The 27,703-nt window shown below is 39.0% G+C and overlaps 2 protein-coding genes across 5 annotated transcripts in view; one reads left to right on the top strand and one right to left on the bottom strand.

Annotated features, from left to right (window-relative positions):
* The first annotated feature begins 437 nt into the window (after positions 1-437).
* Positions 438-5,048, top strand: dclre1b (DNA cross-link repair 1B). Of its 2 annotated transcripts, XM_042228119.1 has the most exons (5): positions 438-717; positions 904-1,187; positions 1,905-2,070; positions 2,194-2,376; positions 3,107-5,048. In XM_042228119.1, exons 2-5 carry the CDS (start codon positions 990-992, stop codon positions 4,318-4,320), a joined length of 1,761 nt encoding a protein of 586 aa, XP_042084053.1. In that variant the 5' UTR covers positions 438-717; positions 904-989; the 3' UTR covers positions 4,321-5,048. The 2 variants fall into 2 exon arrangements, with proteins under 2 accessions (XP_042084053.1, XP_014195082.1); XM_014339596.2 differs by having other exon boundaries at positions 438-1,187.
* Positions 5,049-22,501: 17,453 nt separating this feature from the next.
* cpne5a (copine Va) overlaps positions 22,502-27,703 on the bottom strand; it is an 80,132-nt gene continuing 74,930 nt past the window's right edge. For all 3 annotated transcript variants that reach the window (XM_005914869.2, XM_005914870.2, XM_042228114.1), the window contains 3 exons: positions 26,814-26,871; positions 26,492-26,565; positions 22,502-25,169 (listed from right to left, as the gene is read on the bottom strand). In XM_005914869.2, coding sequence (XP_005914931.1) covers positions 24,984-25,169; positions 26,492-26,565; positions 26,814-26,871 — 318 coding nt within the window. In that variant the 3' untranslated portion in view covers positions 22,502-24,983. The remainder of the gene's footprint in view (positions 25,170-26,491; positions 26,566-26,813; positions 26,872-27,703) is intronic.

Here is a 27,703-nt window from a genome sequence, read left to right as displayed (position 1 = left end):
GAATTGTTTAAAGCTTTAATATATTTCGGAAATAATCAAGCGCTCTTCTCTATCAATTTATAATCTCGTAAAATATGAGAAACACAATAAATGCCCTGCAAAGTTGTCATGAAGCGACTGTTTCCGCTCTATTGGCGCCATCTTGTGGATACTACAACAGTTTACTTACTTTGTGTATTTCTGGTAGCCTCCTGTATTGAATATATATTTTTAGAGATTTACAAATACAGTTTTAAAAATGGATATTGTTGAAATTGATTTGCTACACCCTTGGTTTCTTCCTATAAAAAGGAATTTCATTATTTTTCCTTTCCACTGTCGCCAAGTGCTGCTCTGAGGGGACCATTCGATGAGGTTTTCTCTTTAACATTGTAAGTTTTTAGTGTTTGCCTTACATCATAAAGCATATTGAGGTGACTGCTATTGCTGGGGGGGAGGGGGGGGGGTTCTAGTTTTTTTTATATGGATCCAGCCGAGTGCCGCCTTTTGGTGGCAGTATTGTAGATAAGCAGCATGACCGCTACAATAAAGAAAACAAAGAAGAAGAAGGAAAAGGAGGCGTTGAGCGTTAAATTGAAAACAGAAATGGCGGGGCTTAACAGCTGCTGTTAGCACCGCAACTGTGAAAATGTAACGACCGCCCAGCTGTTTAAGGTGCTCAAGGTTGGGCTGAAGATTTTCTGAACCTAATTCAGAGGTCAATACGAGAAAAAAAAAGTATGTAGCCTTTAGTAACGAGTGTTAAATTTGTATTTAGCGATTCCGTTAGCCAGAAGCCAGTGAAGGGTTTTGTTTTTTTGTTTATGTCAACACGCTGTTGTGTTTCTGCTGACATTTTAATACGCAGTTTGCTCTGTGACAACCTTAACTGCCCGTCAAACTCCCAACTATTACTTTAATTAGTCTCTAACAGCTGGCCACAGGCGAAAAACCCGTGACATCTATCGACTGACCACACAGCTGGATGACCTCAAGCGGTGGCAATAACAATGCCCGCAAACGGGAAAGTCATTCCCCACACGCCGCTGGCCGTGGACTTCTGGCATGTGCGGAAGTGTCCGAGTACCCGGCTGTTTTTCCTGTCCCACATGCACAGCGACCACACGACAGGTTTGACGTCCACGTGGAGCAATCGCCCCATCTACTGCTCACCTACAACCGCCACATTGTTGAAACTCAAGCTGCAGGTAAGGGAGGGTGTAGTCATTAAAAATAAAGAAACAAATGCATGTTTGAGTGTAGAAGCAGTGCTGCACGGGATCTAAAACATTTAATTATTGAATTAGAGCTCATTAGAGCTATTGGCTACACCTGGGCTCGCACAGCACAGGTATAATTAATGATTATCCAGCTACATGATTTTCTATAGCCAAGAAGCTGGAGTTTTGGAACAGAAAGAACAGTAACAAATGTGTTTGGCTACTGTAGAGCCCGACACAGAAGCAGCGGGTAAAATGGCAGATGTTCTGTACCAAGGACACTTTGACAGATGAAGTGTCAAACCCTCAACCCTGCAGTGGACAGCTATATTATAAACACTTATAGAAAACATTAAGTGAGCGGCAGTTCTCTGGGCAAAAATGCCTTGCTGATGTCAGAGGAGACTGGCCAGGCTGTTTCACACTCATAGGAGGCAACAGTAACTCACATAAACATTCAATACTGCCAGGTTATAAACACAAGCATCTCTGATCTGAGTGCACATGTCAACCCTATACAAAATATACAATAACAGTGGTGTGTTATTTCTATAGTTTCCAAACTTTGATCTTTTATCAACCTTAAACGTGTTTCAGACTAAACCTGACCGTGATCTGGAGTAGTAGATATTCTGTTGCACCAAAGTCTTTTGTAAGGTTTTGATGTTTTTTGGTGTTCCTCTGAATGTTTCCATGTCTGCTTAGGTGAAAGAACAGTGGATCCATCCTTTAGAAGTGGGTGAGCCATACCTACTCCCACTGGATGATATTGGCAAGGAGAGGCTCACGGTCACACTAATAGATGCCAACCACTGTCCAGGGGCTGTCATGTTTCTATTCGAAGGCTACTTTGGCTCCATTCTATACACTGGTCTGTTTCTCTGAAGCTTCTCAGACATAGAAAAATGCAATTTCTCAAGTTGTGTCCTGTTGGATTTAATTTCTAAAGTTTTTGGTATCACGTAAATTAACATTCCGCGCCGATTTATTTCAGGCGACTTTAGATACACTCCTTCAATGCTGCGTGAGCCATGCTTACGGACCTACGCCACTATAGATGTGCTGTACCTGGACAACACTAACTGTGACCCCAACCGTACCCTGCCATCAAGACAGCGAGCCACTCAACAGATTAAGGAGATTATTCGCAGCCACCCCAGCCACAATGTTATCATAGGTCAGTTTAAACAGCTTGCTGCAGCCCTGTCAGTTACTGTATTGTGACCATGCATAAATGGCTTTTTTTGTATTTTTTTTTTTTTTATTGGGTGTATATGCTGCCAAAGATTAATAGGAGTTAGTGCTGTCAGCGTTAATCTTGTTAATACGACGTTAACACCACAACCGCATTAACGCGGCAAATCCCCGTTAGAGAGTTAACATGGATCGGCCAAGCGAGGGCTGCACGGCATCAACATACGTGCAGCCCTCGCTTGGCCGATCCATGTTAACTCTCTAACGAGGATTTGCCGCGTTAATGCGGTTGTGGTGTTAACGCTGACAGCACTAATAGGAACCTTAGCCTCACCACCACCATTAGGGGACAAAAGCTGATGTTACATACACAGGAGTCGCATTGCACTCTTTGCCAAAGGGTGTGTCTGACAACAGTACATGTAAAATTAACAAAAACAGCAATATCAGTATCAATGTTGGGATTGAAAAGAAAGATTTTTTAAATTTATTTTTTTTTGTAGCTGTGCGATATTTTGAACACAAAGCTCTTCCTCAGATTTCTGATAAACACGTTGTCTCACTTTCAAAGCTATTAATTCACATCCTCAGCTTAGAAGGTGATGATTTGTCATTCTTGTGTTCACAGCTTGTTCCTGCTGATTCTCAGTAGCTAAAAAAAGGTCAGTTATTGCAGGTCTAAAGTCTTCTTGTTGCTTTATTCCATCTTGCAGGCCTTTATTCCTTAGGTAAAGAGTCCCTGCTATTGGAGCTGGCGATGGAATTTAAAACCTGGATTGAGGTGAGCTTTGAGAGAATGGAGACCCTTAAAGCTCTGGAGCTGCCTGATGTCTTCACTACTGAGCCAGGGGCCGGCCGTATCAGAGCTGTGGACCAGTCAGAGATTTGTGCCTCTGCTTTGCACCAGTGGAACAAAGAACAACCAACTTTGGCCATCTTGCCCACCAGCAGGCCGCTGATCTCTTTCCACCCTTATGTCCATGTAGTACCCTATTCAGATCACTCCTCCTACCAAGAGCTGGAGGATTTTGTCTCAGCACTTAAACCTACCTGCCTTATACCCATTGTAGGAAAATGTGTACCTGGAAGTCTTTCTGCCTTACTCCCTCACAAAAAACGCCATGAAATCCTGGTACCAGAGTCAGTCCGACACTACATGTCGAGAGAGCCAGAGAGGCAACTCTGCTCATCAGCATACACTAGCCTTCGCCGCAAACACTTCCATCCTCTTGTTCCTAAAGGAGTGGTATTTGAGTCTCCTGTAAGGGGATCTGGGAAGTCATGTGAAGAAGCCTGGGAGGCAGAGTGTGTGGAGCAGGATGGATCTGGGGAAGAGACAGAAACAGAAAGTAGTGAAAAGGACTCTGACTGTATTCTCCTGGACCTGAGCAAAGAGCTCACCCCCAGCAGACATGGAAGAGGGGCTGGAGATGTGTGGAACCTCAACATCGTCCAGACAGTCACAGAAGAAAGAGCGAGGGAAGGGTCAACGCCACTGAGCGAAATCACACCGAGCCACTTCTCTCCAGTGGAGATTCTGGCAAACACCAATGCCTGCTTGAAGCCCAGTGTGACCACAACGTTGTCTTTAGAAACAAGTGCCAAAATAATCAATAACCAGCACAGTGAGTGTGAGAACAACCACACATTGCCAATTGAGAATACCATGAGTCAGCACTGCGGGATTGATCAGAACGACAGCGTGACATTATTTCAGAACAGCGCTGATAATGATTCCTGTGCTTCATCCAGCCCACTGGCTTTGCTGAACTATGCGTATATAGAGGAGCTTGAAAACAGACTTTTAAAGAACCTCCCCTTCTCAGAGGAGGACTTTAAGAGCTGCGGCCTCCTGCAGAAAGGTTTTGTGCAGCAGTTTACCCCTTCACCTTTACAGTATTCAAAAGACAATGACCTCTCAGACTGATTTTTGTTTGTGGTGATTTTGAGGTTGAAGTTTTTGCCTTCTTTTAGAGGCCTTTTTGTGTTTTTGTGTCGTCATAAGCACTTTAAAGCAGTTATCCTACTTGTTCCTACGCTTTAATTCCTTGTGCTATTTCTATTTTTTCTTTTTTTGTTGTTGTTGGTGTGGCCTGGACGTTATTGGTTATTGAGCAGGAACAGTTAAGTGATGGTTTTTGTTTTTTGTTTCTTTAAGCTTTGCCCTCACGTTTGCATTTTTCTGTGTAAGATCGACAGAAAATAATTATTTCTCATTTGGAAGACGTTTTATCCGTTTGTTGGTCGGGGAAAACTAATCAGTGACTTTTTGTATGGACAAAGCTGAGGCACATTCTCAGTATTATGTGTTGGTCGTTTTCACACTTTGGGTGTACGTGCTTCAGCTATACCAAACTATGGGGATACGTGTTAAGAAACCGCACTGCACCATGGGCCATTTTTGAGAATAGTGATGATTCTCAGTTTCTCTGTAAACACCACTGTTTATAGTTTAGTTTCACTCCTGTGTCCTTGTTTGTATATTAAGATATCAGCCACATGTTATTGCTTACTGAGCACTTTTTGTTCCTTTTTAGTTTAAACAATAATTAAACTAAACAATTTAGTTTACCGTAATTATTGCTCGTGGATACCACTGATGCTGCGTGATGTAACTTAACATCCATGTGAATAAACATTTTTTCTAAATGTGAACATGTGTTAGTTACTGTTTTGTTTTTTTTAATGTTTTTGGTAGCACAACCAAATCTTTATTCAATCTGTACAGTTTGTGGATTTTGCTGGGAAAATTAGTTTTAAGTCTCAGGATTAGAATTACATGTGAGAGAATTTGGTACCAGATTCATTTTTTTTTATTTAAGCTTCTGTTTTAGGTTTAATTTAACGTCCTATCAGGTGACATAAGGAGTCCATTTTCACCCCAACACTTTAGAAAATGATCAACTCAATTAACAAAGCAAGTTAGCAGCACTATTTGCAACAATAAACAAGCTGTGTATGTTACAGTCACCTCCTGTGACCGTTTAACAGCCCACTCTGACAGTGAAGCAACCTTTAAGAGAACAGAAATGATGAATCTCTTGAGCTTAAATAGTAAATATAATATGGTTTGTGTTTTAGGCAGAAACTTTGAACCATAAAGGCTTAAAAGGCTTTCTCTGGTTCAAAATTTGGCTGTACCGTGCACCATGTGTTTTCTGAACATAAGTTGCAATGTTAAAGGTCAAATCTGATTCTGATCAATCAGCCTGCCTGAGTGATAAGCAAACAGTAACATTTTAGCAATACAAAAGCTGTGAAAAAGCAACACAAGGTTCAATAAAATGTCATCTTTGTGGACCAAAATGTCCTGCCAGAATAATCAGTTCAATAAATTCTAAATCCCTGGATCTCTCCAGCTGATCCAGGAGAGAAGGACAACCGCTGCCTAAGCAAAAACCCTTAGTGATCCCTCATGTGACAGGAGGTGCATTTTTTCTAAACACAGCGTCTCCATAGTTTTTAAACCTTAAAACACTCTGCGCCAAAAGCTGGTCCACCCCAAAGACCGGGTCCCCTGACGCAAACGGAGCAATGTAGCGTACGCTGGAGCCAGGAGGATTTCCATGAGTTATACAAAGGGGAAACCAAACAACCTCTGGCGAAGCGGATGGCACAACACAGAAGAGCTAACTTGTCAGTGATTGTTTGATCAGTGGTCATGGCAATTTGCATACTAATGATGGAAGAACTGACCTCACAGCTCACTGTTCATTGAGTGGGCTAGTTTGTCATTATGCAATGAACGGTTTATACGGCACCTGCAGTGCGCTGAGACTGAAGAAGTCACTTGCATGGGTGACAAAACATTTCTCCCACTGAAAACACTACATCCACATGAACAGAATCAACCTTTGGGGCTCATGCAAAAAAAAAAAACATGTATTAAAACCACATGTTTGATAAAGGAAAGCATTTATCTTTAGAGAGATTGTTTTCTTGTGAAATAAAGTCAAAGGAACTCCAGTTATGGATGTAACTACATCGGGAGAAAAACGAATTTATTTGATTTTTTTGTGAATGTCATAATTTCCTCCTCACTTAATTTTTGCTAATAAAGCCACAAAATAATAAAAATAAAATATTTACACAAGATTCCATTTCTGTTGATTCAACATAATTTTTGTCATCTGTTGTCATACAGATCTGTTGTCTAACATAAATCTATTTGTTAATATCAAAATTATTTAAAGTTGTTATTCACTGAGCACATGTTAATTTGCACTTTTTAAGATAACTTACTACACAAACTGTAGCACAAAGATTTTCAGCATTATGTGTAAATGTGGGCTAAATATTCCCCAGCTGTTTCTTGCTGCAGTGCTCTTATTCTTCCCTAAGATGGCAGTAGTTTGTTAAAAAAAACAAAAAACAGCTGTTTTTACTTTATGTCTTGCCTGTCATTTAAATGTGGTATGAAGGTTTTTTTTAATTTATATATTAAAATGAATAGAATTGTGTTTTTGAGCAAAATCCCAATTTTCACTCTCTGTTTTATATTAATGAGCATTAAGTTTGATAGTCACAAAAAATATTTCACTGCAGTTGGCATTCAGACCATTTCTCTAAAAAATACCAGATTCCTGCAGCGCTCTTATTGTGAAAGCCAAATCTTGACTAGTTTCAGTCCTTTCCATATTCATACAGAGAAGCTTGCACACTGCACTGACTGCAGAGAAGGACTAGATGTCCTTCCTTTTAAGTACCAAACACAATGGTGTCTTGGAGGCCTATCTGTTTTTTTTGTTGTTGTTGTTGTTGTTTCTCTATAACACAGGGAGGGCATCGACTAAAGAAACTTCAGCTGAATCAAAATCCACTCTCCAAGAGGCTGGTTTGTGTTAAACTGAAACCACAGTAATATTTACATGACTGCATATAAAACTGCCAAAGAACACAGAAAAGGAGCGAAAACTCAAAATAAAAAGTGGGATGCAGTGTTCTTGAAACTCTGCAGCACAGCACAATGAGCAGTGCAATAGCTAAAAAAAAGTGCATCCTATCCAGCTATATCAACATTTCTTTTTTCTTGTTGTTGTTGGCTGTGACACTAACACGTCCCATTAGGCTGGACTTTGAAAAAAAAGTGCCTTGTGAAATGTCGTCTCTGTGTGAAGTTCAGAAATCTCTGAGGTGTCACACTGTGACATCGTAAAGTCACCATCAGCGGGTTGTCAGGCTGACATGAGCAGCCAACAGGAGTCTCCTCATGTGCTCAAAAAGGATGAATGACCAGCTCCTGCATGGTGTTTAGCAGCATGTGTGGAGGAGGGAGGGCCGCTCCGGCCTTACTGTGTGCTAGCTGATTGTGCACATCCTTTATTTAAGTAAAAGTATTAATACAGCAGTATAAAAATTCTCTCCACTTGGATTACTATCATATTTAAAGGTCCTGTACTCCCCAAAAAGCTAAATTTGCATGTCTTTCCTCTAAATGTTTACATTGTTTTGCAGTAAGTTTCCCTGTTTTGGTGACATCATCTGCAGAAATGTTTGTAACCTAGTCTCAAGGGGTCACAAAACAGTGCACTCTCAGTGCCCTTTCTTATTCAAGATAAATGAGCAAGGCTATTTCAGGAGGGGCATCTGGCATAAAAACTGATGATCTACTGTGATACCCTACCCTTAAAAGGAGGAGCCAAAAGCAGAATGCGTGCCCTCTCTTCAATGCAATGAACTAGATGCCATTTGCTCAAAGAACCAAAAAGTTACCATTTTTAACAATAATTTAAAAGAAAAAAAGTCATCTTGTGAATCTTTTCAGGTATGAAAATGCATCACATGCAGTTAACTAACATTACAGCTCAGCCAAGTGGGATGCCATTGACTTTTGCCTCCTGTCAATCTGTCAAAGTTTTGTTTCCTCCTAAAGTGATAAGGGCGGACAACGTACTTTCCTGCATGAAGCTGCTCACAACCATGTTGGTGGATGTATTTGTTTTAATAACCAAATGGATTTTTGGAAACTCACATCAAAATAATTTAGATGGGAAAATAGCACTGCGGGGCAGAGGAAAACATATAAATTTAACTTGGTGTTGCGCTGCCAATTTAATACTATTTTTTAAAGCCCAGACTCTACATGTTTCCCACAGAATTTTGCATTTAATAATTTTCTTTGACAAAAAATATTTCTCCAGTTACTACCGCACCTCTAACCAGTGGCTTGCTGTGTTAAAAGGCACCGTGTGTTCCTCCTATACTGGTGTAAAATCTGTTTATGTAAAACCTGACATTTTTCACTTTAGTGTAGTGTCTTTTGTTTGGTTTCAAATTCAGTGTGGCAACGTGTTAAGAAAGAAGAACAAAGATTGCAGCTATTCAAATGCTAACACTCTGGGCTGTTCTGCATCATTGGGTTATCATAATTGTTTTCAACACGGCAACTAATCTGGTTATTTTTTTTACATACGATAATCTCCTGGTTGATTTCAAAATAAACTGATTTGTTAGTTTAAAAAATCAGAATTATATGTCAAAATCAAAATAATCATTTAAATTTTTAATGTCTTCATGTCACAGTACTCACATCAGTTTAATTTAATAAAGAGGTATAATAATTATTTTCTGTCGAGGTATATGATCAACCTTAAATTCATAGTGTGGGACAGCAGTTAAGTAAATGTACACAGAGCTCACCATCAGTGCTGGCTACACCGCTGACAGAGGAGGAACACAGCACCAGTGAATGAGTTGCTCCATTTTCTGTGGATAACCAGGATGCAACCTGCCCCGTGGGGACTCCCAGAAATTCAGAGAGAAACACATTGTTTTGTCGAGCTCTTATAGTGCCTTGGCTTGTAGCCATTTGCAGTCTTTCATGGCAGTAAGGGGGGCAGAGTTGTGTCCTCCTAAGATTGGTTGAAATGCAATCAGGACAAGACAACACAAGATGCTCAATTTGCATTAAGATTCCTGCATATTTAACGTGAACCTGTTTTTCTCTCACTTGCAGCACCAATGCTATTTTAAGACTGTGTGCTGGTATTATCAAAATAGAAAAAAAAACATGTTCGTGACTAAAATCCTAACAATAATTTGGGCCAGGGAGAAGAAGGGAGCAGGGTTTTTTTGTCTTTATTTTTAACTTTTTTTTACACTGTGAATCTGAACCTCTGGCAGTGAAGCCAGGAAATGAAAGGAAATGGAGTGTCACGTACCCCCACAAACATCGCAGCAGGGCATTAGAGCTAAAGTAATGGATTCCTCACACACACCATTACTTCAAAGTGGAAAGCATGAAGACACTGCCACCTGCAAGGCCAAGCTCTCTTACCACAAGTAAAATAGAATGACATGGCCTCTACAATTCACTCAGCCCCACCTTCAAATCAATGATTTTACTAAGAGTAATAATCTGATTAGCACCGTCTCTGGTTAGTTCATAGTCTCTATAGTCTCTTTTACATACAGAAATAATTGCTGATCCAGGTCATTCACCTAGAATCACAATGTGGCTTTGAGTATTTAACATTTCTCTGTGTGCTGAAAAGAAGAATGATCCAGCTGTGTAATTTATAGCTCAGCTCAAGCAAGCGCTCTTTGTACATTCTTCAACTCTTACTAGGCACTAAAATCCACTTACCCTCAGGACCCACAAATAAAAAAAGTTAATGTACATGACGGCTAGTACACCCAACTTTGGTTTTTAAGTATCAAAGCACTAAATCACAGGAATCACAGACTGTTGCCTGCAGACTCTCTGCTGCAGTTGTAGAGGGAAATCTTTGAACAAGACAGGAGTGTTAACATTGTTTTGCTGTGTGTGTGTGTGTGTGTGTGTGTGTGTGTGTGTGTGTGTGTGTGTGTGTGTGTGTGTGTGTGTGTGTGGGCTTCCAGGTTCACCAAAGTTTCTGAGCTTTACTGGGATCTTTGCCAACAGGTAATCCAGCTGTTTTTAATGCTTCTGAAGTGGTGCAGGAGAGATCCAGTTTTGACTGCCAGCCCTAGATTGCAGCTGTCGTTTCAAAGATTTGCCTGATGTTCTCCTTTAGACCTCTCAGTTGACATCTAGCACCTCTTCTTCCACCTGTTGTGGATCTTATTTATTGCTTGTTATTAAATATGCGTGGATCTTGTGAAATTTTCCATTTAGCCTAACTAGCTGAACTGCATATTCAATCATTTCTCAATTTTAGGCAGGTTATTCATTACTTTCAGCTGATTTTTGTTGTTGTTTTGTTTTTTATGTCTGCTCACTAAATAGTACTCACACACTGTGGATATATTTTTGGCATCTGCAGAAATAACTCTGGTTGCAAATCACAGTCTTAGACAACCTCATTATGTATGTGGCTGCTTTTCAGCACCACGGACAGCACCCAGTGGAATCCAGCCCTCTCAGTCTTCCCCGAATAGAAAATGAACCTTAAATTTTTATAATCGGAGGCAGTTTTTTTCCTTATCTTGTTTTTATGGAAGTAGAAAATATTGCTAACATGAAAAGGAATGCATTTTCCACAAAACTGGGTTTTGGTGGGTTTAAAGAAGCGTTCATCCATGATGCAGAGAGAGCCCTCTTCCCCACTCAAGCATTACAACTTGACTGCTCATGTCTGAAGCAGAGGAGAGAAAAGTAAAACCAAACCTATCAGCTTGACAGACCGCTTGACTTGACACAGGACTTTCCTCCAGGCAAAACCACTGAGCAACAGGATGGCCTTTTAACTGACTCCTCAGGAAAAAATTTTTAGCCCTTATTTCATTTCCACTTTAATGTCTCAAATGCTGAATCTGTCAGTTTTCCGGAGCTCTTCAAAGACTCGGAGCTCAGCATAGGTGACATCAGAAGAGTACTGCAAGTCTTTCAGCAGAGCAAGACAGTAAATAAGAAAGCCACTGGTTTCTGCACTTTATAGTGATTTCTCTCAGTCCCTTTTTCCCTGACTGTCGCAGAGAGTTGGAATGATGAAGCAGAGCTGTGTCACACCCACACAGCAGCAGAGGCTGTTATCTTTTTGCTCACAGTCTACTGCTATTTCTGTTGCCTGTGCCAGTGTTTCTGCATGCGGTGGTATGGCAGTGCATGTGTCTGAGCGTGTTCGGAGGGGGTGAACACACAAGGATGTGCGGGAGTAAGAGGGATGAGATTGAGCCCTGTGGTTGCAAAACATCTTTGTTGACTGGAGAGAATGGCAGAAAAGAAGGATTTGGGGAGGAGAGGTAAAAAGCTTCCAAACGCAAACAGAAATAAAGGCAATTATTTTGAGAACTGTAGTCTTACGATTCTCTTTTCCAGTCAAATGTTCATTAAAATTATGAGTTTTTCAACATTTTAAAAAGAAGCCATGCTGTGCCACTTGTGCAAAACAAAATCATTAAATATTGTTCAGGGTTATCAGCATGCGAGCTTCTGAGCGTCATCAAAAACCGCTGCACTGCAGTGCATGGACTGATTCGCTCATTGCAATATTTCACTTTAAAAGAGCCTCAATGAGACAGCCTTGGCTTTACTAAGAGAGACTTTATTCTCTTTATTTCTTTTTTTTTTCTTCCAGAGAGAAGTCAGTGATCAATCTCTCTTTGTTAAAATCCCCCAGACCATAGTAGGGAGTCTCAGGCTTGCACAGGCTCTGATCCAGCTATTTGTGAATGACTCATAGGATAGTGCTTCCCTGTGGCGGGCTCTGTCTTCCTCTCCTCACTCCTACTGTACTCCCATGCTCTCTCCTGCTGTTCTGTTCTCCCTCCCCTGTGCTGTCTCTAATCTCCTTTTCTCAATATTGCAGCCCCCCCACCCTCCCTCTGTCCTTTCTTCACCTGACAGCTTTTCTATCCTTCCAGTGCTCCTCTTTAAACTCACTGCTCACCTTCCTCCCCTTGATCATCTCCTCCCCTCTATATTTTCTCTCTTCTCAGTCCCAGAGATTAGACCAGCCCCAGATCACTGTAGAGGTAACCTAAGGTGTATAGTAAATACATTTAGAGTGCACTGCAGAGAAAGCAGCAGACAAAGCAGCTGTCAGTGTGGGAATGATTATCCAAGCACTACGTGAAAACTACCACCTACTTTGATTTATTTGAAATCTCCAAAGCCTGTTACTGCATGACAGGCTGGTCAAGTCGACAACTGTGGACTTTTCAGTTCGATGCTAAACGGCACACGCAAACCAGACACTGATTCTCACCACTGAAATAATTTATGGCTGCTGAAAGCACTCAGAAATGCAGCAGCCTTTTTATTTGGATCAGAGTGTCTTTAAATCAGACTTCTCTTGTGAGATTTATTGTATACATCAAGAGATCAGAATAGTTACACCAAAATGGGTGTCACATGTGCCATGATATGGCTGAAAGAGAGAGTTATAAATATGAGCAGTTTTAGAGATGCATTTTTCAACCCTGGTCATAAATATAATGTTGTTTGTCCGCGTCCTCGAGAACAACATATAAAAGTGTGGCTGGAAATTACTTTGTCTGAGCCTCGCTTATATATTTATAAATGAATAATATATAAATGAATCAGATTTATTTATATATTATTCATAAGACTGTTAAGGTTTATTGTTATTATTGTGCTACAGGTTTAGTTATTAATGGCTCATCACAGTTGCTGCTGGCTGATTTATCAATTAATGAGCCAGTTTAGCCTCTAATTATGGTGTGAAGTGCAGTAATGTGCAAAAGTCTTGAGTCACTCCTCATTTCTTCATATTTTGCTGGGAAACATGCACATATATGGATGGAAATACAGTATAAAAGTATTATAATGAGCTTGAAAGTCAGTGTTTGATATGACCACCTGTATTCTTCAACACAGCCAAAGTTTTCTTTTAATTTCTTTAAGCAGTCTTCAAGTTCTCCAGGCTTCTTTAAGGACAATCAGAGCTCTTCTTTGGATTTTGGCTGCCTTTTGTTCCATCAAGATGATGTTTTTCTATGTTTGTATTGCATTGACAGTGCATTTTGGATCTTTGTCATGCTGACAAATACAGCCATTGCCAAACCAGATTCTTTCCAGATGGTTTCTGCGTTCCTAATTCCCCCAGTTCCATCAATTCTGACAACATCCCCAACGTCACTGGGTAAAATGCAGCCTCAAACAGACCCAAATATCCATACATATATAATGATTTCAATTTTAAAAATTTACATTTTGTATTCTTCTCTCCATCAAACCTGTTGCTGTTGATTTTGACTCTAGTTCTTGTGTAATTTGGCACACACCAGGTTTTTCTCACTTCCTTAAAAAGGTCTGCTTGAACCCTTTTAAGGCTTCTTATTTTAAAATGTTTTTTGTGAACAGCACGTAAGTGAACAGTAGATGCATCAATTAAGGAACGGGATAAGGCTGCTTATCTGTTATGTGTATGTGTGCTTTTTTAATGAATAGCAGGTGAATGTTAAGTGGATTATTAAACATTCATATGAAAATGGTCAGGTTCAAGAAATGCAATGAAAATGAGTAAAATGACTGAGAGCGCAGTCCTACGACAAAATGACGTTATTATGTCAAACTCCTTGGAAATAAAATATAAAGGAATGTCGGGTTGCCCGAGCCTTTTTCTCTAGGTTAGGCAGTTGTCACTTTAGTGTCCAGGCAGTTAAACTGCACAGGCGCTAGTTTTATTAGTTGTAGACTGGGTTATTTATCTTCTCAGTCTTTGTATTTTGTGCTGCCATATAGAATCAAATAAAATCAGCAAAATACCCCTGACAGTTTCAATTTCGAGTTGTTTTTGTCTGTAATGGAAATGCATTTTTATGAGGAACAGGCTGTTCCAGCATGAAGCAAACAGTAAATAAGGCTCCCTCTGCAAGGGTATAATGATATTCAGTACACCGGACTCCCCCCTGAGAAGGCAGTACTATCATTCTGTGGGCACTCAGCTCATCTGCATTTTGTATTTGTTGAATGCTCATGGTGTTTTTTCACATTTTCACAATGCCTCAAGGTTAAATCGCCACTGTATTCGTTAGTTTAACTCTAAAACAAACAGGTAATGCAAATATGAAATTGTTCTCTTTCTTTACAGTAAATTTGATGCAATAATTAAGATTATCAATCACATTTATTTTGTGAGTGGACAGCTATCTCAGCTGACAAGTCTCCAATACATTATCTCATATAGGTGGTAATGGGAAACCACCCACTGCTCCACTCTCGCTTCATTACAGTGCTCTGAAAATGCACTTTCTTTTATAATATCATTCCTTATCGGAAGCCTAATGATGATTTATAGCTGATAGGAGAACGTCTAGAGAATTGTGGCGGTGAGTGGGTTTGTGCTGTTGAGCGAGACCTGAGTTGTCGCCCCGAGGTGAGAGGAGTTCGTTTTGAATAGCAGAGCAGAAAGCTTACAAAGAGGTGTGCAGTTAGTGGGAGAAATGATTCGGAGTCCGAATCTGAAAAGAAATGTGTTTGCAGCTGACCTGAGCTCTACGCATTGATGGATGTCGTTCCACCCACCACTGCCAGACATGAAGGCAGCTCACCTTGCTACCAGAGAGAGGCTGTTTTAATTGGGAAAAGCTGGCAGTTCTGTGATGACATAGTATGAAGACATCTGGTTCTGGTTGGTTTCCAGGTCAACGCTGAAGCTACAGTCCACCCTGATCTCTTATTAGAGCGGGTAAAGCATCTGCACACCTCTCTCCTCACCCTGATGAGCAAATTAAAAACAGTCTGAGCAGTATTACCTCTTGACCACACTGAGCTCTGACCTCATTATGCACCGAGAGTTAATTTGTTTATGTCGGAAATGAAAAGCTGTCATTTCTTAATATAAAAGGGGAAACTTTTAGTATTTATTTTGGCTCAGTTTTATATTTTCAGCAGTGAATATGTTGACTTTTTTTTTTTACTGTGCCAACGTCATCATTTGACAATGTATTACAGATCTGTCCAAGACTTATGAACACATATTAACAAACTAAAGAGCCAACAAACTAAATAGATGTTACCCATATTTAATTTAGCCATGTTAAAGAAATAGTTCCACTCCGTATCAAGTACAGCTGGCAGTAACAGTAGGAAGGGTCTCTCATTCCCAGTTCATAATATATGGATCCTTGTCAACGACCCCTTGACTTTACATGCCAACACATTGGCATCTAAGCCAAACTATCTCTTTCTAAACCTAAGCATTGGCTTTCACTGGCACTAAAAGAAAACCAGTAATCACAGCAGCATTTGTGGGGGGCAGCACTAGTTGTACAGAAGATCCATAGTTTCTTAGCTTGTTCTGAATTTCTTCACATTTTTTCCCTATTTCACTTCTGTCACCCCTGATTGTCCTGATCACGTTCACTTGATCACTTCTCATTTAAGGACAGAAAGCCTTTTGACCACATAGTTTTAGTTTGTTGTCCTCCACTTATTCATATAGATTATATGTTTATACAGCTATGGCTGGAATTTAGAGAAAATTCATTGTTCATTGTTCTTTCCCCACATTTTGACTGGATGTCTATTATGATGGTCAATCTTTGGTTCTGAATATAAATTTAATTTTGAATGAACAAAATGAGTTAATTCGTGTTTGCATTAGAGTAAAGATGTGCTGATCTTGTTGAGGTCAAGCAAATGGTTTTGAGCAAACTGTCTGCTGGTAGAAAAGTAAAGAAGTAAAGTGTTCCTCTAAGTCTATTTAGTCGATGTTAAATTGTTTTTTGCTGTGTGTGTGTGTGTGTGGGGGGGGGGGGGTCGTGTTATCTGCCAGAAATCCAGAATAGCTAATTGGCGTAAAATCTTCTGAGCAGAGCTCTCATATGAGTGCTTTTTTTCATATTATACATGTAAAATGTTACATGCACTGTAAGTACGGTGTAATTCTATGTCATTAGCTGTTGATTTCCCTCTTTGCTGCTGCTGCTTGGTGGTTATTGTTCAAGCAGTAAGTGGGTGGGCAAGGGAGGTGTTGCCTCTATCTTAGGCTGGTAATTTATGACTCCAGCTGCTGTCTCCCTCTCCCCAGGTGGACAGCTTGATTCCTCAGCAGTGCATCTAATTAGGAAGAGAAAAACACATTTCTGAGGGAGGCACAGTCTATGAAAGGATGGCACTCATCCCTGATTGGACAACAGTTTCTCAAAGGAATAGATACGTAGATACAAATTAGGGAGCCTGATAAAAATAAATAAATAAATAAGTAAATAAAATGGAGGAAAAAACCGTAAATGTGAGGAAAGTGTTTTTTTGTTTCTAATCTATGATACACACTGAAATTTCTATTTGTCTTAAAATAGCAGCAATTCGGTGCATTTAAGTACGGTCAAGACAGCCTTGTGAAATTCAAACCAAGCATCAGAATGAGGAAGAAAGGTGATCTAAGTGACTTTGAAAGTGGCATGATTGTTGATGCCTGATGGAGTAGTCTGAGTGTTCAAAAAACTGTGGTTTTCTGACATAAACATCTCTACGGTCTACAGAGAACGATCTGAAAACAAAAAATATCCAGTGAGCAGCAGCTCTGTGGACGAAAAGGCTACAGCAGCAGAAGACCACACCAGGTGCGGCTCCTGTGACTACGAACAGGAAACTGCAGCTACAATTCGCATGAGATCAAATTACACAACAGAAGATTGGAAAAACATCAGCTGGTTTGATGAGGATTGATTTCTATTATAACATTTGGATGGCAGGGTCAGAATTTGGCTTTATTAACATGAGAGCATGGACCCATCCTGCCTGCTATTAATGATTCAGGCTGCTGGTGGTGTAACGGTGTGGGGGATGAGTATTGTTGCTGACCAGGTCCCTCTTTTTATGATCATAGTGTCTCAATACAGTAGAGCACCTCAGGATGTCGTGAAACCTGAGATCACCCCAATTAAAGTGGCTCTGAAAGCAAAAATTGGGTCCAAACCAGTACCTGTGCATTGTAGTGACCAGTGAGTGTATTTTGAAAATAAATGAGTCTTTTATAGTTGTGGATTGAGTTTATATGTAATCTGCTAAGTTGTTTCTGATGTAAGAGCTATAAGTTAAAACAGGTATAATTGCATAATATATATTTAAAAAGGGGCCTAATGTGAACCAACAGAGAAATATAGCCAGAATCTGCAGCTCCTATTGCCTTTTTGCAGCTTTATTGTGAGTTTCATCTCATTTTCAGTAGCCAAGGCCACAATATTTTGGCTGTCCCTGCTCTCATTGCTTTGTTTTCTCCCACAGCAGGCAGCTGTTTTCAGCAGAGCTCTAAAAAGCCACTATAATCCAGAAGCATAGCCAGATATCACATTAAGAGTGGATATAACAACATCAGATGGGCCTGACTGCAAGGCCCTAAGGCACAGTACTCTTGGCATGTAAAGTAACTTGTTCAATCACTAGGCACCCAAGTGAACAAACAGAAAATAAAGTAATTCCTGATGGAGATATTAGCCTGGCCAGATAGCCACACACCTGCAGAGGCACTGCACTTCCAGGGTTCATATGCAAACATGAAAATAACTTACCCAGAATGACTAAAGTGAAACTATTTCAGGTCAGTTTGAACAGCAGAAAATATTAAGAAATTTCACTTTGTGGGCCAATCTAAGTGAAATTAACATTTTTGCCTAAATATTCTCTAATAAATACCAATAGACTAATTACATTTTAATCTGTACTGCAATGCATTATAAAAATGCAGCAAATCAGGACCAAACATAAGAACATGTATTTTAAGTTTATACATATACAGTTTACAGTGGTTAACTGTTCATGGCAGGGCACTGTCACCCTCAGACCACCAGGAAATGTCCCAGCGCTCCCAGCAGGGTGCCCGCATGAATCAGTGTAACTCTTTTCCTGTCATGTCCATGTCACAGCAGTTTCTCTTCTCCTCCGTGTATGTGTGTGTAAACCCATCTCCTCACACTCATAGTGGAGCCTAGGGCAATCTTTTAGCTGAAATATGAGAACTCCTCTTCCAAACACTTTCTTGTGTATTCGCAGGAACACACCTGCCAAGTGTGAAGCAGCACAAATAAACGATTGCTTAGAAAAGCAAAGAATACTGAGACAGGCAGACACTGAGAGATAATAATAACTTATTAGTTTGATGCTTATTATTATGAAATTCAGTATAATAAGCTCTGGGCTGCATGACAAATACACACTTGGTTTTAGTTTTTGCATATATCTCTTAGCCTTGTCAAATCACCCCTTCCTATTATATATTAGTATAAATTTACTAACATCATCTACTCATTATTTTTACATGATGTTATTTAATAAAGTTGCCACAAGCAAAATACACTTGAAATATATTCATTATCTATTATGAATATTTTTTCACTAAAGATGCAGCTAGTATTAGTAACCTAATGCTTAACCTTCCTAAACTAGTGCCCCCCAACCCAGTGTCTGTATTTATGTCTGTTCATAATTTCCTATAAAAACAAAATGCTCATGGGATCACAGCACAGTTTTGAATGATACGTGACTCTAAACTTCACTTTTCTGTTTCTCACATCATTAGTGTGAGAGAACATGAGGCAACATGCGCTGTTTTACCAATTTTTAGGCCTGAACCCCCCCCCCCCTTTCTCTGCTGTGAGCTGAGCAGTATACTGGAAATAGACCATTCCTGGGAGACTGCAATATTTTGCTATTGCTATTTGGGATTATAGCACTTTTAACTTCTTTAACTTTAAGTCAGTGGTCCATTTTCATGAAACCTTGGTGACTAGCTACCTGTTCAGCAGGAAGAGCAGATATTTCCCCATTAGAGATGGTGCCAACAAGAACTTTTTCTTTCTTAGCAGCTGCATGCATCACATCTGCCAGCCAGCCAAGTTCAAGCTGACATCCACGTCTGTGCAGACTTGAACTTTGGATATGAAATGTCATAACATCTACATATTAGTCTCTCAAACCCACAACTCCAGTTGTTACTTGGAGCTCTTTAGCTCATCTGTAGTGGCTCCCCTTTGCAAAAAGCTACATTAATATAAAATAATTAATAATAGAAACTTAACCTTAATTGTTAAATCTATACACATAAATGGTTAGTCATGAGTCCCCTTAGCTATGGATTCAAAATCCCTTAAAAACAAGCCATGGAGAAAATTGAAGAATTTAACTGTGCATAGACAGATGTGTTTTCTGCACATTAGCCAAAATAAAACCTTTATTTTTTTCCATTACCCTTGTTATATTTGAAGCTTTTTATTTGTTTGATTTATAAGAATGCATGTAGGACTCAAAGAAGCTATAAAGCTGCATGCCACTTCACGATTGCTCAATTTTGTTTAGTAATAATAATAATAAGAAAACCGTTTTAGCTATCGACACTCTCTGATTCTATATATTTAGCAACAGCATGGTGTTAATGGCATTGTAATAAAACTGCAAAGCTGAAGTGCTAAATAATCATTAATACTCCACTGTAGAGTAATGTTACATCTATTAGCAAAGTTGATAGGCTCAGTTATACTTAATATACCTTGTAACCGTAATTAAAATGAAAGAGGATCAAATATACTTTCTCTCAAAGTTGGTAAATTCTTTTGTTACATTTTTTTGACAAAACAAACATTTCACCAACAGCTTAAATAAAAAGTCATACATGTCTCTACTGATAGTAAAGTTTACTAATCCCTGTATTAGACATTAGTGTTAAAATATCTGTATATTTAACATTTATTTAAGAGTTGCTACCAAAAGCATATTTGTGAGATCACAGTGACCTTCTACTGCTTTCCTTATCAAATTCTAATCAGTTCATCCTTAAGTCCAAATAAGCGTGTGCACCAGATGGGATCAAATTCTCTCCATACACTGTCTTCAAATAAATGTTACTTTCACAGCCAAAATCTAATCAGTCCATCCTTGAGGCCAAGTGAATGTTTTGTCACAGTTACATCCAGGAAAACATTAGGCCTCCAGGCATGTCTGCCAATGGTTTTGAGGTATACGAAAACATAACTTTGAAAGATTGAATACTGGACTTAGCTGTCATGAACAAACTGTTTATAAAGTCCTCGCTCAAAACATTAGACTGCATATCAATTTATGTTCACAACTTACTGGCAATAGTTATTGCACTGTGCAAGTTATTCGAGTGAGGCATGAGAACTGTGCTGTCTTCCTTCCAAATCGGTGTTATGATACCTACAGAAATACTCTGACGTCTCTGTAGCGGTTGGCTGTATTAGTGATGAGCAGGGTCAGAAGTATAAAGCACTAGTGGATGATTTTGTGGGGTGTGGTCTAGGAGAAATCATCTGCTTCTGAATGTGAATAAGACCGGAGGGATTGTAATTGACTTCAGAAGAAAGAAGACGGCTGTGTGACTTCTGTCCTTGAAATGGTTGATCTGGGCATCAACACTGACAACAGGCCGAACCAGAAGACTAACACAGAGGCTGTAAAGAAAAAGGAGATGAACAGGCGCTACTTTTTCTGTGTGCAGCAAAATAATGGAGATTTTCTATCACTCATTTGTGGCAAGCACAGTGAACTTTGATGGGGGAGCAGCATCGGCGCTGGAGACACCAACAGAATGAATAAACTGATCAGGAAGGCTGGGTCTGTGACTGGCTGCAAACTGCACACTTTTGAAGTTGTGGTAGAGAGGAGGTAACTGAACAAACTGTTATCAATCATCTCTGCACCGCTTAGACAGGCAGCAGAGCAGTTACTCAAATAATCTCTCATTTGAAATCTCTTATTTGGATCCACTGCCACAAGGAGAGATACAAGGCATCTTTCACACCGCATGCGCATCACCATCTTTAATCTGTCTGGAAGAGAGTCATCTGCCAGATGTTATTATTGTTATTATTTCATCTAGAAAAAAAATCACAAATATAAATTAAATAATAAAGAATTTCTCATTCATTCATTAAAAATCCAACTGGTATTCTGCCAAAGTTGTCAATATTTTATTCATCTTAAGGCAATCCATTACAAAGCATTTCACAAACCACAGTATGACGACAATATCATGTCCAACACCTGGTTTGGAAATATTCAGCATGCAAGTCAAAGACCAAGAGAGGTATGTAAACAACCTGGGATAAAACAGGAGTAGTGGCAAGAAGAACCCATACAGTATGTGTCTCATAGGAACAGAATGAAAGAAACAATAGATGCAACATGCTGGATGGGGCCGTTTATCTCCAAATACATCCTAAGTAACGATAATGACGCACTGGCAGATGCACTAATCAGGTGAAATGATGGCAAACTACCAAACTTCCTGCCACTTTGGCACAAACATGCACATTTTCTAAAGAGGCCAAGTTCAACTACTGAACACACGTTGGCACTGAATGTTCTTTATGCGGGGCCTATGTACATAATTAGAGTTCAGCCTCAAACAGAATTTGAAAGGAAGTGGAAAAAAGAAACAAAGCCATTTCCACCAAGAGAAGCGGAATAATTCTGTTGCTGCAAAAGACATCATTTATACTGAGCAATAAAATTCAGAGGTGTCAGAGGTGTTATTGATTATTTAGCTTTTTTTCCTATATTACTAAGGATTGAAGTTTCTGATTTCACTGGGGGAATTTGTTATTATCATCTCAGAAAAACAGTATAAAACCGTTCAGTGCTACTTTTTTAAAATTATTATTTAAAGCTCCACAGACAAAGTTTGGAAATTTGCATGCGTTTCAGGTTTAACGAGCACAGTATATGTATGTATTATGTTTGCATGTATCCTATTCCCTCCTTAATGAGTGGGACAATCTGAAAGAAACTTTGGAAGAACATCGTCATACATAAAACATTTCTAATGTTTTTAAAGATTTATTACAAATCCCAATTCTTTGGATTTTCACATTATGCTTTTTTTCATTGTCCCCCTGCAAATGCGATGGTTGTTCTCGTTTAGCGTTTGTTTTGTGTGTCACGTACAATGTTTTTGAGTCATCATTAAATACTGAATGAAGCATTTCAAAAAGCAGTGCAGGCCTGCATATATTTATATTACTTATATTTATAAGTTATTGAGTTCATACTTCATCTTATGATAAATGTGTTCAGTACAACTTGTTTCCCTTAGATTGACTGAAAAATACAGTACAGTATGTAGCATTTTAAAACAAAGAATATCCGTATTCATTTTGGGGGGGTTGTTGTTTTCCCATATTTTCATACACTGAATTTTATCATTTGACATTTATAGAAATGCTCATAAACTTCTGTAAAAGAAAAAAAAAGGCTTTTTGGGGCCTTTTTCGTTTTTTTTTGGTTTTTTTTTATCATCGTGTTAGATAGCTTTCTGTAGAGGCATACTGGTATTTTTGACCATTATGTAACTCAGCCTAATTTGAAATGTGATGAACCAAGAAATCGGTCAGCAGATTAAACCCTGCTTTGTCTTCTGAGAGGGAAATGTCATCACTAATGAAAAAAATGTAAAGGAAAGAAACCCAAATATGGGGCTGGACTCATGACAGAAGGAGTTCAGCACCTCAGGACTGACTTTCTGCAGTATCATCAGACTCTTTCTGCTCTCTGAGAGCAACACAGCCATGGGAGTCAAAGAACAACAAACAAAAACTCTAAAGCAACATGAATTATGCAAACACATTTAACTCCGAACACAAAAGAAAACACAACCGAGATTCACATTCACAGAGAACACAAAAAAATCTTTGTAAACGTTAGTTCTCCAGTTTCATTGAGTGAAATCATTTTGAAACACTGAATAATGTGCTAACAAAACAGAAAGGAATTTCTTAATAAAACCCATGAATGTTTACTTTTTCCTTGAGGCCATGTAAATGCCACAGCTGAATTGTAAACAAGTCTTGACTTTGAATATTGTACAACAAGGCTCGATGACACTGGTAGCATTTATTACTTCAAAGATTCTTAGTGAAGAGCTGTAAGTATAAAAAAGTGCAGAGCAGTGGCGGAGACAGTGTGTACCAGCTCCTTTGGCTGAAATAGTCCTAATCTCACAAGTGTTTTATCATCTCCAACATTTTCTGTGTGTACATCTTAAAACATGCTGGCAGAATCACACCTGGGTAACTAAATTTGGATATGTTTCCATATAAATAGGCACATCTGGATCAAGATATTGAGTGACTATGTGAAAATGCCCATTATATATGGATAACTTGATGTACACAACTGGGCCACAACTATCTTTTTTTTTTTTTTTACACAATTTATACACAGTCGCCATAAAGATCGCCATATATATATCTATATCTATAGATATGTATAGATATATTAACAAGCTTAAACTAAATCTTAAAACAGAATTGTGCAATTGTGTTTTTAAGCATTTAAATAGCATCCCGATGAGTTATAAAAATGGGCCATTGTGCATTAGTATAAAACAAAATGATCTGAGAACAGTCGAGAGACAGAAGACAGCAGACAGGATGGAATAAAAAAAAAAAGGTCTGTTTTTGTTTTGTGCAGTCAATTAAAAAAAAACACTCAGTGCCTAAATATATATTTTTACTCTGTTGCGAGATTTATGATTGTTCAATCTTCATTCTGGGGAAAATCAAACAAATCAAATTTAATGAGGAGAAAAATGGCTGTTAGTTGACATCAGTCTTTCAAAAGTATATCGTATTTGAAGTCTCCTTTAAAAATACTGAACTAAATCTCAGATATTAAACTGTCACCACAACAAACATAATGGAAAGAAGCAGCAAGATGGAAAATGATGGCAGCATGAGAATAGTTTTATCTACGTTTCCTTGCATACTACATGGAAAAGTGAGTATGTGCTTCTTTTTATGATAGATACAAGTTAATTTAAATATCAGTATAATAGTAGTGATAATCCTTTTTAAAATAAAAAAGACAGTGTCAAAAAAAAATCAGGGCCCTTTCCATTATTGTCATTGTGGCTAGTCCTTTCAAAATAAGAGGTTTTTTTTAGCTTATCACCACTATTGCCTTTGTGCTTTTTATTTGGACAATATTTAGTGCATTCTGTAAATATAAATATAAGAAAGATGTATAAGACATGGTGCTAAAATATCTATATAGCAACAGCTCGCAGGAGGTGCTCTACTTTATAGCTTGCAATTAAAGATTATTCATAGGTGAACATGATTAATAAACTGCTGAATGGGTTTTGTCACATGCTCTTATATTACAGTCCTTATCAAAGTAGAAATGGGGGTCGTTTTTATTATACTGGTCACAAAATATAAGGTGGAAAACTTCTGGGGAAATATGACTTTAATACCCCACCCTTTAAAACCCCCTAAAATGAACAGATCATTCCTGCAATAAATAAATAAATTATTATACACATGATTTCCTAGTTTACACACATTGATTCCAAAAGGTATCACAAGCATGATACATACTGGCACATCCTAATATATTTATGCCTTCAAACAGGCCCTCTTTATGGGCTCACTTGCTATCCATTACATCACCATTTTGTCAGGTTAGACAGTGAACAACTGAAAGCTCCTTTCATACCGGTCTCTCAGCGCTCTGGTCCTCAAGCACTCAGAGAGTAAGCTCCCTCATCATAGCAGTTTCCCCTCTGCAGTCTCACTGCTCCAAACCACAATGGAGTCTCATCATCTTTGTGTTACGCTGGATTAATATTTACGGAAGGGCCTCAAAAGCATTTTTGCTTCAAAGAAGTGTTGGTGGAGACGGGTTCCCATCAATCTCAACCTTGCTCTGCCCGACGCAGAGCTTTGTGTGTGTGGGCGGGGAGGGGCTCACACGGGGTTGGTCGGCGGCTCATCACTGGGCGAATACACTGGCACAGGGTTGGGTTTAATGGCTCTGCTCTTCATGTAGGAGATCAGTTGGTCAGGGATCTCAGCCAGTACGTCTTTAGCCAGTCGAGCCATGCTCAGCACATGGTTACCTGTGCGGTCCATGTAGTCTCTGAATGGTACAAACTGTTGTGACATGAGAAAGAAACACATTACTTTTAAAAATCCCCGAATCAAACTGGCAATGTTTTCCTGGTTTCCTGGCTGGTTCACTGAAATGATGACTCAAAGGAACACCAAGGTTTGAAAATTCTTTGTAATGTCCAGAAGGGGGCGACTCCTCTGATTACAGAGAGAATTTTATAAGCCATGTAGGTCTATAAGAAAATTTATTTAGTTTTCGGTTAATTTATAAATTCTGCAAACAATTTTGTGCTAAGTTTATGGTCCTGTTATTGCAAGACTCCACAGTGGTAGATTGATGTGCATACAGTCATGTGGAAAAAAATCAAGTTTTCTCACAACTATAAGATGTGCTGTGAAAGACACCCTTACTGCTTCCATGGGAGTTAAGACTAAGCTTAAGGAGCACTGAGGTGCTGCTAATCAAATGCACTTAAAATGTTCCTCAGCCTGTGTGAGCACCTCTATTAAAGAAGACGTTTTGGCAAGTTGCTGGTTTAAAGCATTCACATGTGTTTTAACACATTCCCAGCAAATTCACCTCAAGCTCAGACTGTGCAATACTCGGACAAATTGCAAACCCCCCCAAGAACTATGATTCAGACTCTACAGACTTCAGTTAGCATATTAAACATTAATGTTCATGACAGTACAATATGAAAAGACTGAATAAGTATGGCTTGTTTGGAAGGGTTTCCAGGAGAAAGTGTTGCATCTGAAAAAAATCACAAAAGTGCTGTAACAATGAGAGATGAGACCATAATGCACAACACCACATCTGGACAAAATCAATCACAGCATTTCAGCGCAAAACCTCATACCAGCTGTCGAGCACTGTGGTAATTTAGGCTTGTTTTGCAGCCACAGGACCTGGGCACCTTTTGGTCAATGAGTGAACCATGAACTCCTACCAAAATATTCAAATGTAGGGTATCTGTCCAAAATATGAAACCTGGCTAAAACTAGGTGATGCAACAGGACAACGATCCCAATCACAGTAGCAAATATAAACAGAATAGCTAAAAAAGAAAAGAATCCAGATGTAGCAATGACCCAGTCAAAGTCCAGAACTCAGCCTGACTGAAATGCTGCAGCGGTACCTGCATCTGTGCATAAACAAATGCTGACTGTATGTATGAATAAAGCAGCTGGAAGATAAAGAGATCACCGATATGATTGAAATTGAAAAATGTATGCCATACTTTAAGAGATATTTTGCACTGGAATAAAAAACAAAAAACAAAAAATAAGGTTGCTGTTGCCTAATGTTTTTATGCCTATAGAAAATGAGCTGTTCCTTCCCGTGACGAGCCGAGACGTCTCACCTGTACGATGTCTCTCTCTGCCACCTTCCCCCGTGAGGAGATTCTGACATCATCACCATCCAGCTCAACCATTGCTACAGAGAACAAAAATGGATTTTTAAACAAATCTCTAGTATACCTCAGCATCAAAATTATGTATACACTCTTTTTTAGTTCATCATGAAACTTTCCAGAGCAAATATGTCTTCATACTGTGAAGTCATTTACAATATTTATTATTCTTTGCAGAAAGTCTGAGCTGGTTTAATAAAACAAACCATCCCTAATCCGAAGAGGCAACAAAGTGCTTTCCACATATTTTGTGTGTAGTTAGTATTCTCACCATCAAACTCAGCCTGGCCTACTCCAACAATGATGATAGACATGGGGAGTTTGGCTGCCTGTCATAAACAAGAAGAAGAGACAGTCAGTTGTCAGTCACATGCCAGGAATACAATATTTTCTTTCAAAAAAACAAAAAAGAACCAAAGCCATCAAAGTTTTTCGCAGAGCATGAAAGGGTTACATTTCCAATTACGTTTATTTATCCACCAACACACATCTCATTAAAACAGTCAGTATGAACCGACATGCACAATTCCCCAGAGAAGACATAAATGATAATGGGTAAGATAAAATAAGACAAATATAAATTAGAAATAGCATAAGAACGTTGTCTTGACTATGTTACACATCACATTGTGTTGTATAGTTTTGTTCCCAAAGGAGCCAAGAGAAAACGCAAAATGCATTATTCAAACCAGGGCCTTCAAGGTGGATACAACTGTCAGCACGCACAGAATTTGTTAGCTAACCAATATACACACATTCACAATCTCATAGTAAAGATAACATAAGGTTATGCAATGCTCTTGCAGTTTGCAGAAATCCTGCAAACACCACTCAGTATAAAACCATTTATTCAAGTTTGCTTATAGAAATGCTTCAAATGCTTTTAACATCAGAACAGAAAAGGGTCGCATGTTGTGTCTATTTAAACTACAGTCAAAACAAATCATAAATCTACAAGATAAAAGGGGGCATCTTCTCAACGGTTTGTGGTGTAGAGGTTACTGCACTGCATAAATTCAGACCATGGCATTGGTGTGCAGAACGTGAAAGCCCTGGCACGAATGAATGAATGATATATGCTTGTGGTAGAAATGCATTCACAGGGGCAAAAGTAGGTCAGCTTTCCTGGAAAAACCTCTCAAGGGGAGAGGCCTGTCACAG

This window comes from Haplochromis burtoni, unplaced genomic scaffold (genome assembly GCF_018398535.1).
Source record: "Haplochromis burtoni strain Fernald_Lab_line unplaced genomic scaffold, NCSU_Asbu1 Contig_9, whole genome shotgun sequence".
Classification (NCBI taxonomy): domain Eukaryota; kingdom Metazoa; phylum Chordata; class Actinopteri; order Cichliformes; family Cichlidae; genus Haplochromis; species Haplochromis burtoni.
This window is presented reverse-complemented; position numbering and strand designations above follow the sequence as displayed.

What these genes read in the sequence shown, in the direction of transcription:
- dclre1b (XM_042228119.1), top strand. Translation starts at nt 990, where the DNA reads ATGCCCGCAAACGGGAAAGTCATTCCCCACACGCCGCTGGCCGTGGAC. An exon ending in TGGCTCCATTCTATACACTG is followed by an intron (nt 2,071 to 2,193) that starts GTCTGTTTCTCT and finishes GATTTATTTCAG; the next exon opens with GCGACTTTAGATACACTCCT. An exon ending in CAGCCACAATGTTATCATAG is followed by an intron (nt 2,377 to 3,106) that starts GTCAGTTTAAAC and finishes TCCATCTTGCAG; the next exon opens with GCCTTTATTCCTTAGGTAAA.